We start from the raw sequence: 12,785 nt of genomic DNA, 5'->3' as shown, positions 1-12,785 counted from the left end.
AGCATGCATGTGTGAGAGTTAAATGTATGAATTTAGAATTAGAAATTTGTGATGTTGGGTTTTCTTTCACCATGTCATTTTCTGTAGTAAAAACTGAATCCTTGCCCATGATTAAAGTGGGGAGGTGGATCACATGGCAATAATGTGCTAGGGATCAAGGAATATTTCCAGCATTGGGGAGACAGGAGGGGATTGTGAATTGTTCTGGGCAAGAGTCCCAAACTTGCTCACCTCCCAACTGCCACAATCATCCTCTGTTGTACTCCACTATTTACTTTTAAAGTTGTTTACCCAACTGGAACGGACTACTTTTCTCTAATGCATTTTCCCTCTTAGAGCTCGAACTGAGTCGGTATAGGACATTAGCACTTATCGCCTGCATGTAGTGGCTAATTATTTTGCATGGTGGAGAGGTCTTGTTGCAGAGAGTCTGGGGATCTGTCCCGTTCACCAACCCTCCTATTAGCCACTGGAACAAAAGAGAGAGGAAAGTTCTGAAGACGCTGGAGAGTTGCAACCTGTTAATCTGGTATACCTTAGGGCAACAGCAAGGAAAATCAGAGTTTGGTACGGTCTGTATGGGAAAAGAGAGAAAATGTGGAGTGAGGAAAGGGGAGAGACTATTAGGGAGGGAAAGTGGGGAGAGACAGATGAAGAAAATTAAGGAAAGGGGAGAATAAGATGAGGGGGAGGGAAAGAGAAAAGGAGACCAAAAAAGGTAAAGAGAAAAAATTATAAAGAGAGAAGACAGAATAACGGTGAAAAAATCTTGCAGAAATGAGAGAACAAAAGGAAATTATTAAGAAAGCAAGGGTGGGGTGTGTGTGGGGGGAAGGAATATAAAGAGTATGAGAACACACATAGCTTGAAGGATGTAAAATTATCTTCTATTAATATTTTCTCATGTTTCTGCTAGAAAACCAACAAAAGGAGGAAGGGTTGGTTGAGGTGAGGGAATCCAGTTTAAGCCTGTGACGGACCCATGACGAAGGTGTTGGAGATAAGAGAGAACTTTGGGTTTGAGGTGAGAATGTGTGTGGGAAGAGTGAGGGGCTGAAAGGGGAAAAGAGGGTCTTTTCATACAAGGATTTCTTCCACAGTTCAAACACTGCTTCCTCTTTTTGATACGTTTCTGTTTGCATTGTTGAACTTGAAACCTCAGATAGTGCCAGATCTGGCCCACAACAGTACCTTGACATGCTATTTACCTTGGCCTGCAGCTTCAATTCCCTTTTGTGTTGTTTCCAACACCCCTGACATTTCACAAATAAGTCACTGAAGTCATTAGAAATACCCTGCACACAAGTATACACGTTCAAAGGACAAAGATCCTGATTGTGAGTCCCTGTATTGTGTTAATCTAAAGTGTTAGGTTAAACAAATGCCATATTGAAAAAAAAATACATTACCAGGAAAGAGAATGTTCCCCAGTGGTAAATCTGATGGATTGCTTTTTTAGGAATTGTTTTAATTATTATTTACTCTGTACTGTTGATTTGCATGGCACTAATAGAGGAGTAAGAAGATAAGGTTTCTGATAAGATAAGGTGCTTAGGAAATGCCTAAAATAACCGAAGACTTCACTTTTCTATAATGAAAACTAGAAGGAGTTAGGGGATGAGGATTGCTAGTTCAATACGTAATGTTCAAAGTCTTTTCTAATAGTAATGAACTTCTTGAACAAAGCAAAGATAGAATGGCTTAGTCTGTTTAATCTAATATATTTATATAATGCCATCAATCCCAAAGTACTTTAAAAATGATCAACCTGATTTTCAGTATGGCTGAAAATCAGCTGTCATATATACAGTACTATTGAAACCCAGCTCTGGGCTTCCATGCACCACACTGGGGAGAGTGGGGAATTTTGGCCAAGGATGCTGGAGCAAACACTACTGTACGTTTGTATGGAAATTGGGCAGCCCCTTCCATATCTAATAGTTAACTTAATAGAACTCAAGATTTCTATCTCAAAAGGATGAGTTGAATCAGCCTTTCTAGTATATGAACCTGTGATTCCTGGCAATCTAGGTATTTTCAGCCTGAGTTTTAAACTACTAAACCATCCCCGCCAGCATAAATAGTTGCAGTTAGGATGCAGATTTTGGAATAAAGGTTGAAACATGATTTGTTTCCACACCGAGTTTGCAAATGGCTAACACTTGTTTGGTATAGTTGTATGTGCTTTTTTGTGTGGTCAGTCTAGACTGCACAAGTTTTGTGCATTTGTTTCTTGTGCTAAAGTAGAATGAAGGTGCAAAGCTCATTAACAAGCACATGGGTGTTAGTGTTCTAAGTCTTTAGGCTGCATGGAATGTTCCAAATAGAATTTCCTTTCCTTTGATTAATTGGCCCTAGAGAGGTGGCTTGGGAGAGATCTGAGTAGTGACTACCAGTAAAACAAACAAAAAACAAATAAAAACCCTAGCAGGTTTGTGCAGGAAAGTGTGTGCAAATTTCATGGAAGCTATGTGACTACCATTTAAAAAAAAAAGATCTGCAGAATCCTATGAAACCCAGCAAACTTTGTTATATGTACCTGCTTCTTGTCAATACCTGCCATTATCCCAACCCTTGAATACAGGACTGTTTGGCGGTTCACAGATAGGTGGCATATTTAAGCCCCTCCATAGTTATTAGCCACATTGTCAGGGATGCAACCTCATGCACTGGGTGTCCCTAACCTCTGATTGCCATAAACTGGGAATGGATGACAGGGTATGGATTACTTGATTGCCTGTTCTGTTCATTCCCTCCAAAGCCGCTGTCAGAAGACAGGATACTGGGCTAGTTGGACCATTGGTCTGACCTGGTGTGGCTGTTCTTATGTTAAACAATCCAATCTGCCTCAAGATTTGGTAAGTGTTGCCATCTGGATTTATATCCTCTCAAGTGCAGTGTCCAAGATGCAGTTTTAGTAAAACTACATCATAGTATTGGCTAGTGCTGATTGATATGACACCCCAGGGAGGGAGCATTTTCAACAGGAGCAGCAATGTTGTTTTATTTTCATCGCACCTGATTGAGACCCATAAAGCAGTTATGTTTCAGAGATCATCATAGCTGTGATCCCTTTGCCTGGCATATTGCTGTGCTGACAGCTGGTCAGAGCATTGCTACACACGAAGATCCCCACACACATTGCAAAGCTACCATAATGCAGTCTAGGATCTGCCCTGCTGTGGATGGTAATAGTATGTTATTGGCCCAATGAAAGAGAATGCATTCACATTAGCAATGAGCAGGCATTTTAAAAAAGAAAAATGGAAGACTTAAAAAATATTCTGGAGAGGGTGCAGCTTTTCAGATTTAAAAAAATAATGTGAATTTAATGCTCATGGAAGGTGATGGATTGATGGCCCTGGAGAATGGAAGGACTGTATCTTATGAACAGGATAAGCATGCAAGTTTCCTCAAATGTTACTCTGTGCCTGTCAAAATCCCTTACCTTTAACTTGAAGAGAGCATCTCTTCAGGTAACATTGTAGTCTAGTTTGCATGCCAATACAGTGTTCTCTGCTACTGAACATATCAGCTGTGGTGGGATACCACTGAGGTGGATGCCTAGTGACTGGGAAATGGACGGAGACCACCAAATTAATGTAACATACCTTCCAGTGTCATTTGGCAACGTAACAGCTTTCAGTAATAACTCACCTGTTTTAGATTTATTTTGTACTGGTGACGTAGGCACTCTAGGACGCTCGCCAAATGCTTTTCAGGTTTTATTTGCTCCATGTGGATATTCACGAGCCATTGAAATATATAGTGTGACTAGACATGGAATGATGGTAGGATACAATTATTATTTATTGAGCTCCAGACATAATGCACAAGTTACTTTCAATCTAAATCTGATGCAGGTAGAACAGTTTAGACAGACAATAAACTGGCAGAAGATAAAGGCTGTGCTGTAAGGCAAAACAGAACTCTAAACAGCCAGACCCTCTTAGCCTTTTCAAAAATTAGGTTTATTAAATTAGAACTCAGCAAACAAAGACACAGCTCCTATTTGTAACAGACTTTCTCATTTTCCTCACCTTGCAACTCAGTCTCACCCCCACAAAGTACTCATGTGCTTCACCCACAGAACTATATGCAAGAACGTGTATTTCCTTTTTAATTTGGCCTGAATTTTCTCTCTAACCTAGTTAGAGAAAAAATCCCCAAAGAGCTCTGCTGCCTATGACAACAGCATGGGGCAGGTTAACTTTAAAAAGTAGCTGGCACAATGGAACTGCTGAGGGAAAACCCCATGATGAAAACTGGAACACACCCAAAGGTGAATTCCCTGAGGTCTCCAGCTGGCAATATAAGCAGGTTATCTGGAGCCAAAGTCACCAGATCAGAGCAGCCAGTTTTCTGATACATTTGAAGTGTAGACTATAGTAAAACGTTACTGAACTGAAAATGACCAACTTTATCAGCAGAAGCTTGATCCTGGCTTCTTTGATGGGGCTGCTGCTGTTGTACCTGTCTGGCACTTCTGAAGGTGAGTGATCTTGGATTGTTTCATTCCTCTGATTTGATTTCATGGGCTCAGAATATTGCTCTGGAGCACGTCAAGCAAACCGAGGTGTGCCTGTAGGGTGGTGGGAGGTGTCCCAGAGAATTAAACTACATGGTGGGCAGGACTTTCCTTCCAATTCTAGTGGAATTCAATGTTCAGGGATTTGTCAATGTTGTATTCTGGGCAGGATTAAATTATAGTCCTAACTTTATTTTTCTCATTCCTAAATAAGTATTCTTTTTTCCCCTCTATTTCAGCACAAAACAATCAAGATTGCTGCCTCTCTTACTCCGCAGTACGGCTGCCTCGAGGAGTCATAAAGGGCTACACAGAACAGCTATCCAGTGAAGTCTGCGACATCAATGCTATCATGTAAGTTACCAGTCAGAAGAAGTTCAGTCACATGATCAGTACTTTCACTGCCAGGCAAGAATTAGCCTTTGGACTTTTGTGTGATTGAAAACAGAAATGCTTTGACCACCATAAATAAACTGTCTTTATCTTTTTCAAAAGGAAAATTGTCCTATAAAGTTCACTTAATATACAAATACTCTTAAGTTTTATAATGTACTATTAGGAAGGGACCATTAACTCACATTCTTACAGGATGTCTGTACAAAATAAATATAAACCTGCCTGTTTAGGAATCTAAGAAATGCCACATGGGATCAGACTAGTGGTCCATTTAATGTAGATTGATGTAGCCTCCAACAATGGTTTCAAAAGAACATTTAACACCCCTCCCCTCCATCCCATCCCATAAGGGACACTTAAGCAATACTATTCTTGTGGGGGAAGTTTCTTCCCAACTCAAAGTAGTTAGTGGATCTCTTATATCCTGAAACATGAGGGTTGAGATCCCTCATATTTTTTATACCATCTAGTTTAATTGTAGCTCTTCCCACAATTCCGAGAAATATCTAATTGTTGTTTGTATTCAGCTAAGTTCTTTGCCTCAACATCTGGTACCAATGAATTCAACATAATTGTGCACTATGATTAAAAAATATAGAAATCAATTTTGATCAGTTTTAATCGTTGCCTTTTAATTTAATTGGATGTCTCTTTGTGCCCATAGTATGAGTGAGGATGAAAAGGAGATCCTAATTCGCCTCCTCTATGAAACCTGCTGCTGCTTTGTATGGAGCAGCCATAAACTGTTTCTATTCTGCTCACTGTAGCCCTAAGGGATTTAATAGAAGGAAGTAACTATAATTGTTTACCATACCTTTCCTTCCAGTTTTCACACAAAGAATGGAATGAAAGCTTGTGCAAATCCAGAAGACCGCTGGGTGAAGAAGCATCTTCTTTGGCTGAGGTAGGAGTAGTTTAAAACCTATTAATCTGGTCAAAACAGAATGTGTCTGAGTATCCACTGGCAGTAACAGAGCTATATTCTTGCTGGCATTGAGAGAACCAGCTATGCACATGTAGAATACATTTTTGAAAATGTGTGAATCTCTCTTCCCTCCCTTCTCCTGCTGGACCTGGTTGAAAATTTTTTAAGCCCTCATAGTGCTAGGCATAGGGATAGAAGTTTTATATGCTGGCCTCTCCCACCTGAGATACCCTGTTATTGACTAATAGCAAGAGCTGTACTAGGGGGAGAGAAATCCAAAATTCACACCATGGCTGAAGTGGTCCCCTACTGCTTATTCATGTGTTCTCATTGTTTTTTATAGCCATAAACTCAAGAAGATGTCACTGTAATGTGGGTTTTGAAATGGAACCAGACACAGAGGCGGCTGCAGAACCTAAACTAGGTTGGAATCATCTCTTTGTACACGATGTGTGCTTACTGACCATTATTCCTGGCTTCTTTGGAACCACTGAACTACTGAAGTTGATTCATATTGCATCATTTGTTTGCTTGACTTAAGCATTTTGTTAAAGTTGCTTTTCTTTGCTAATATACAATATTTGATTACTGTGTAAAGAAGAAAACTGTTTTAAACTATTATACAAAATATGTGCCCTATTGGGTTTAGAGCATTTGGATGTCATTTGTGCTATTTAGCATAAGGAAAATTGATAATTTATTCTATTTATTGTTACATCATAGGCATTTTTTGTGCCAAAAGCTGTTCCCTTTTAATTCTAAGTAATGTGATCAAGAACAAATGGATTAAATATTTTTAGACTACTGTAAAAACATGTGCTTGAGAGAAAGTGGAGTCTGTGGAAACTTTAAAAATTACATTAAAAATCCAAAATGAGACTTGTTTTATTGGCAATGTATTGTATTCCCTGGAAATCAAAAGCCCTTGTGTTCCAGAACATCAAGACCGGACCATTCTTTATCTATCCTACATCTGTAAATGACAATGGATGCCTCTTTTGTTTCACTCTACATTTGCATTAGGAAAGTTGTAGACATCATGGTGTGTGTGTGCGTGCGTGTGTGTATATACATATATATGTGTGTGTGTGTGTGTGTGTGTGTGTGTGTGTATATATATATATATATATATATATATATATATATATATATATATATATATATATATATATATATATAACTCTCTCCCACCTCCCACAAAAAAAAAAAAAAAGCAGCTATCTACTGCATATCAGTTCCATGTGACCAGCTGTTCTTTGTCTGATCTTGCCTGAGTCAAATTGAGAGAGTTCCTCTGCCAGTCTCTAAATATATTTAGGAGGGGAAAAAACACCTCAGGGATGGAGGCTACCATCGATCTTTGCTTCTTGATAATGTAATGGCGATGCTGCTTTGAAAACCAAACCAGCCAAATGTCGAAAAGCATATATAACTAGTCACCTTTTTAGTCCAAGCAGCAACTCTTCAGAGCTGGCTCTCTGGGAGGCACCAGGCTTCCATCCACCAAAGATATAAGCACATATATAACTTTATGCACAGGAGCAGTCCCACTGACCTCTGCCTGCTCCCTCCTGCCTGGCTTTGTGCTATAGTTTTAAAAAAGCAGTGTACATATCTTCACAGGACAGTCTCATGGCTTGTTCGCTGGTTGGGGGTGGGTGGCAAGACCTGTACCTCAGTGGATTGACCAGGAAGCAGTCTCTGTGAAGAGCACTTTGCAGAGATTTCCTCTCGTTTAACTCACTCCCACAGGTTAGCCATGCTGCAGTGCGCTATCGGGCGCTGTGCTATGAACTGCTTACAGGAAGAGACTCATGTACCACTCAAGGGCTTGGGCAAGGGCATCAGTTACTAAATGAGTAATAAGCCAATTATATGTTGACACAAGCCATGTTCAGAGATTTATTAATTTATTTTGAGATATAATTATAAACACCTTTCTTGGGCTCTGAGCACATTCACAATAATTATAATACAGTTTCCATTAGTTAGAGCCCATCATGAAACCTAACTTGTTCGAAGGCTGAGTAAGAGTGGTTATGTAGACAAGGTCTACATGACTATAACAGTCCTTGACAGGAGCCTCTGTTGAGACTTCAGTGGTGTGGGATAATTCTTCCCAAGGTGTGGAAACTCTCTGCTTTAAGGGGCAAATCCTGTTGATATCCGTAGCAAATTCCCATTGAACTCAGTGGGGGATCACAAGTTACTAGGGCCAGAAGCAGGAATTGCTGGGTAAAATCTACGGCCTGCTCTATTCAGAGATCTCCTGTATTTCAATCTTCTTAGAAACTAGAAAAGATTATCAAAATGGTCCCTTCTGGCTATAAATGAGTCTGTGACCATGATCTAGTTCTAACTTACTACTATTAAGAAATCCATCTTCATTGTTGACTTTGAATTTTTGGTTTACCTACAGATCCTTTTGTTTTTTTTCTTCATTATATTTCTAGATCCTATTTTTAATTAAGTCTTATCCGAACTCTGTCTAGACTTTACCTTTCTAACTGTTTCCTTTGGTTAATTTAATCACCGTTTCATTTCCCCATCTCTCTTTATGTCCTCTGCTTCCTTCCCTGAATGCTAATCTTTTATCTCAATCTGGATCTGTTCCCTCTTGGCCACCAAAATAGCGCCACACCTCCCCTCTCCCTGAATTTCAGGCTTTTGACTAAATATCATCTTAGAGATTCCTTTACAGTATTTAAACCACAAGAAGCATCTGGTGGCAGTTTGACACTTCTCCTCAAAGTCTGTTATTGGTCATTACCCTTTGTTTAAAGCTCTTTAGCCAGATTTCAGTTCCCATGACAGTGGCTTTATCCAAGCCTATTTGAATGACGTTTTCAGCTACAATTTCATGGGTTTCCATATTCAAAGTCTTACTAAAATCCAAACTGTATGTACTTGTTACTGTTTTCTTTTAATCTGTTTTTAAATGGCTCCCAAGTATAGGTTGGATACATTTTTAACCACAAAATTAATTGTCTGTGATTCTAAAGGAGATGGGATTCAAGAAAGGGAACTAAGATTCCTAGTTTTCCTCTCAAAACAAGCTACCAATGACTGAGACAAGGGCTATTACTGCTTTTAGTGAACATCCTCATGATGATTTTATTATTTATTTTAGTCTATAGAGGTTCTTATAGTGCCCTCATTACTAGAGTAGTGCATTAAGCATTGTAACTAACATCTGTCATGGGTAGTTTTGTTCTCTCATCTCCTCCGCGATGGAGAATTGAGAGGCAGAGAAAGGCTTCATTAAATATCATTTTGGAGGCCATCCCAATGTAGGAGTTAACTGTAATTCTGGTAGCACTGGTTCAGGAATCATGAGGAGTGAGTTATTGTACACTGTTTTCAGAATAGGGACAGTATCTTCCCATGTGTTTGTACAGCATCTTTTAGTACAATGTGGCCTCACTCTTGACCAAGCACTTTGAGTGCTATGGTAGCTGTACAAATAATAAACAGAAGCTATGGGGGCTTAGCACCTCTAAGAAAACAAGCCATTTAGTTGCCTACATATGGAGTTAGGTGCATAACTTTACGCACCTCAGCTGCAGCCAAATGCTGCTTGGAGTTGAGGAAGGAGCACAATGGGTGCCCATTGTGGTGGTGGTCATCCTGGCCCCATCTCTGGAATAAAGTTGGGTTGCTTTAATTTACGCTGGCTGCCTATGGCCCAAGTAGCCGGGGATTGGCAACTCTATGCAGCGGTAATCCTCAAGGAGTTGCTTAAACTGGTTTTAGGGCTGTTTTTTTTCCAGTGGAGCTAAAAGCTCCCAGTGGGTTAATCCCACCTCCCTCCTTTTCAGGGTGTACCCTAACTAGCCACATTCACCCTCACAGGTCAGTTATGACGCACACTCCCTGCAGAGTTCCAACCCTTGCTAATGTGAGACTAAGACAAACAGGAGAACATGCCAACAGTGATACTTGGAGCTGTACAGGAAGACAGTGTTTCTGACCCAAGCAGCTTAGATACAAGGAAGGGACCCAGAACAAAGTGACACAGACGTGTTTGGAGAGGGCTCATGGGAGAAGTATGTTTTGAGAAAGTATTTGAATGAAGAGGGGGAGAATATTTGGTGCCTGAGAACAGAGTTCCAAATATAAGGAGTGGCCTGGATGAAGGCATGTGGGCCTGCATGGAGATGGAGTAATTAGAAAGAAGGCTTGGGAGGAAGGATGGGCAGCCAGAGGGAGAACAGGAGAAATAAGAGGACCAAAGTTGGGTGGGGGGGGAGTTTGCACAGGGGCTTGGTCAGGAGAGAAAGATGTGTGATCTTTCTGTGGAAGAGGTGTCCAGGGAAAGGCATTCAAAGCAGTTATGACATGAGCCGAGTAGAGGTTTGTGAAAATTTAGCTAACAGAGCACTAGCTCATTTCGGTGTGGGCTCTCTGTCTCGTCTGCTGTCGCTTGCGGCCCCACACCCACAAGGGTTCAGGTGCTTCACCCACATAACCATTAGCTCACAGGGTTTTTTTATTTCCTTGTCAGCTAAATTTGTTTTCCATCCTTATTGGAGAAAAAAGTCCCCAGAGAGTTGATGCCTGTGACGTCATGAAGCAGGTTAACCAGCCTAAAGGAACGGTTGAAGGAAATACCCTCCGAAAGGAGAGTGGAACACACCCTTGTAGGAATTTCCTGAGGTCACGAGCAGACGTTATAAGCAGGTTGTCCATGGCCAAAGTAATCAGTTCAGAGCAGCTGATTTTCTGATATACCTTAAGTGAAGCTTTAAGTAAACTCCCCTATTGAGCTGAAAATGACAGGCTTTAGTAGCATGACCTTTATCCTGGCTTCTTTGGTGGGGCTGCTGTGCCTCTTCTGCACTTCTGAGGGTGAGTAATATTTGCTTTTGGGGCCATATGTCTAGAGGCAGAAATATCGGTAGGGAGTACGATAATTACGCTGAGTAATTTAAGCTGTGAGGGTAGCAGCAAGTCTCCTAGGGCATTACACTGTTGTGCAGGGCTCTCCCCTCCCCGCTTCTTTCTTTAATTTTATTTTGTAATAAAAAGTGCCAGAGAACAGATATAGTATGAAAGTGGCTGTGCAAGCTTTCCAGCCAAACTCAACCGATTCTGGGCATCGCTTCTTAGGTACTGTAGCTGTCTCTGTGCAGAATTAATCTTAGTCACCACTGCTGACAATGCCAGCTGAGGTGTCCGCACTGAACACTTGGGGTTTATTTACTGCTATTTTTACTTTTAAATCTTTTTTTTTTATGATGAGCTTTCCTATCGCTACAGATCTGTCTTAGCCCCACTAAAGGGATTATCACACAGCCTTAATTTGAGGTATTTGTCCCACCAACAGGATGAAAATTAATTCTATTTCACTTATTTGTAACACATTTTTCCCCATTTCAGCCCAAAGCAATCAAGACTGCTGCCTCTCCTACATGAGAACTGAGCTACCTCGTCGGACCATCAATGGCTACACAGAGCAGTTATCAAATGAAGTCTGTGACATCGGTGCTATCATGTAAGTTACCAGCTGAAAGAGATTTAGTTGTAATGGACCACTATCTGTACTTACGCCACAAGACCTGGTCTTTTAACCTAGACTAAAGGGGAAATGGCTTTAATCATAAATAAACGTTATTTCCTTATTTGGATCTATGAAATCTAATCCTATAAAATTCATTTAAAGTAGAAATAACTTTTATACCTATAGGACATAAATATTAGGAAAGTGCTTGACTCACATTCTCACACAGTATCTGTATGCTGTACATTTAAGTCCCAAGTGTTTTGAAATGCTAAGCAAAGATACAGACAATGGCATAGGTGCTCCATGTTGGCACTATAAGACATACTTCATATTACTAGAAAATGAATTTCTGTGAAATAGTGATCATTATTCTAAATTGTCCTTTCACAGTTAAACTGAACTCTTCTGCCTCTACTTTTGAGTAGAGTACCCATATCATGCATTTTGTACTATTGAATTAGTGTTCTGTTGAATGCAGTTCTTTATGGCTCAATAGCAGAACCTTATTGTCATTATTTCCTCTACCTTTCCTTCCAGTTTCCACACAAAGGGTGGGTTGAAAGCATGTGCAAATCCAGAAGACAACTGGGTGAAGAAGCGTCTTCTTTGGCTGAGGTAGGAATACCTTCAAATCTATTAGCCTGGCCAAAACTGAGTGTGACTAAGTATCCACTGACAGTGGCATATCTAAGCTCTTACAGGGGACTGGGTGTACAAGCATGGCTGGGTACATTTTGAAACGTGTCTCTCTTCTTGCTTTTCTTGTGCAGAGGAGAAGGGGGTGTTGGGAGCACATTTGTTTTAGGACTGATAGGGTCAGGATGGAGACAGGTATTCCATTTGCCCCTAACCCCAGATAGGATAATGCCATAGATTGCAAATACTATAATGGAGAAGAGAAACGCAAATTTCAAATCTTTAGCTAAATTAGTTGCTGATGTAAATTCATGCAGCACGACTGAGTGCTGTGGAGCTGCACCTGTTTACACCAGCAATGCATTTGACCCTCTTACTAAAGTAGTACCAGAAGCTTATCCATGCTTTTTCTCTATATTTTTACAGCAAAAAGCTCAAGAAGATGTCAATGTAAGACAGTTTCTGAACTGGAAGTAGACAGAGAGGTGGGCTGCAGAACCTAACCTACGTTAGAATCGTCTCATTGTACACTGTTGTGTGCTTGCTATCTACTTATTGCTGGCTTCTTTGGAACCATTGAACTACTGAAGTTGATTCATATTGCATCACTTGTTTGCTTGACTTAAGCACTGTGTAAAAGTTTCTTTTTCTTTGCAACCATATATATTACATGTTTGATTACTATGTAAAATAGAATATGATACATGTGTATTGGGTACTGTGTGCCCTACTGGGTTTAATGTACAGTGTATTCGTGCATATTAGCATAAATAAAACAGGGTATTCTGTTCATTTCA

The 12,785-nt window shown here is 40.3% G+C and overlaps 2 protein-coding genes across 3 annotated transcripts; both read left to right on the top strand.

Annotated features, from left to right (window-relative positions):
* Positions 1-4,285: 4,285 nt before the first annotated feature.
* On the top strand, positions 4,286-6,728 carry LOC101936400 (C-C motif chemokine 20). Its single transcript, XM_042853620.2, has 4 exons — positions 4,286-4,492; positions 4,768-4,882; positions 5,751-5,828; positions 6,193-6,728. The coding sequence occupies exons 1-4, from the start codon at positions 4,411-4,413 to the stop codon at positions 6,218-6,220; spliced, it is 303 nt and encodes a 100-aa protein (XP_042709554.1). The 5' UTR covers positions 4,286-4,410; the 3' UTR covers positions 6,221-6,728.
* A 325-nt stretch (positions 6,729-7,053) lies between these two features.
* Positions 7,054-12,785, top strand: LOC103305926 (C-C motif chemokine 20-like). 2 transcript variants are annotated; one of them, XM_042853622.2, is made up of 4 exons: positions 7,054-10,697; positions 11,229-11,343; positions 11,890-11,967; positions 12,415-12,785. In XM_042853622.2, the coding sequence occupies exons 1-4, from the start codon at positions 10,622-10,624 to the stop codon at positions 12,440-12,442; spliced, it is 297 nt and encodes a 98-aa protein (XP_042709556.1). In that variant the 5' UTR covers positions 7,054-10,621; the 3' UTR covers positions 12,443-12,785. The 2 variants fall into 2 exon arrangements, with proteins under 2 accessions (XP_042709556.1, XP_065414038.1); XM_065557966.1 differs by having other exon boundaries at positions 7,054-10,958.

This window comes from Chrysemys picta, chromosome 9 (genome assembly GCF_011386835.1).
Source record: "Chrysemys picta bellii isolate R12L10 chromosome 9, ASM1138683v2, whole genome shotgun sequence".
Taxonomy (NCBI): Eukaryota; Metazoa; Chordata; order Testudines; family Emydidae; genus Chrysemys; species Chrysemys picta.
Note: the sequence above shows the minus strand (reverse complement) of the source record. Positions and strands in the feature narration are given on the sequence as shown.

Excerpts from the sequence above, each read along its gene's own strand:
- LOC101936400 (XM_042853620.2), top strand. The coding sequence starts at position 4,411 with ATGACCAACTTTATCAGCAGAAGCTTGATCCTGGCTTCTTTGATGGGG. Across the intron at positions 4,883-5,750 it reads TGCGACATCAATGCTATCAT|TTTTCACACAAAGAATGGAA; the intron begins GTAAGTTACCAG and ends CTTTCCTTCCAG. Across the intron at positions 5,829-6,192 it reads AAGCATCTTCTTTGGCTGAG|CCATAAACTCAAGAAGATGT; the intron begins GTAGGAGTAGTT and ends TGTTTTTTATAG.
- LOC103305926 (XM_042853622.2), top strand. The coding sequence starts at position 10,622 with ATGACAGGCTTTAGTAGCATGACCTTTATCCTGGCTTCTTTGGTGGGG. Across the intron at positions 11,344-11,889 it reads TGTGACATCGGTGCTATCAT|TTTCCACACAAAGGGTGGGT; the intron begins GTAAGTTACCAG and ends CTTTCCTTCCAG. Across the intron at positions 11,968-12,414 it reads AAGCGTCTTCTTTGGCTGAG|CAAAAAGCTCAAGAAGATGT; the intron begins GTAGGAATACCT and ends ATATTTTTACAG.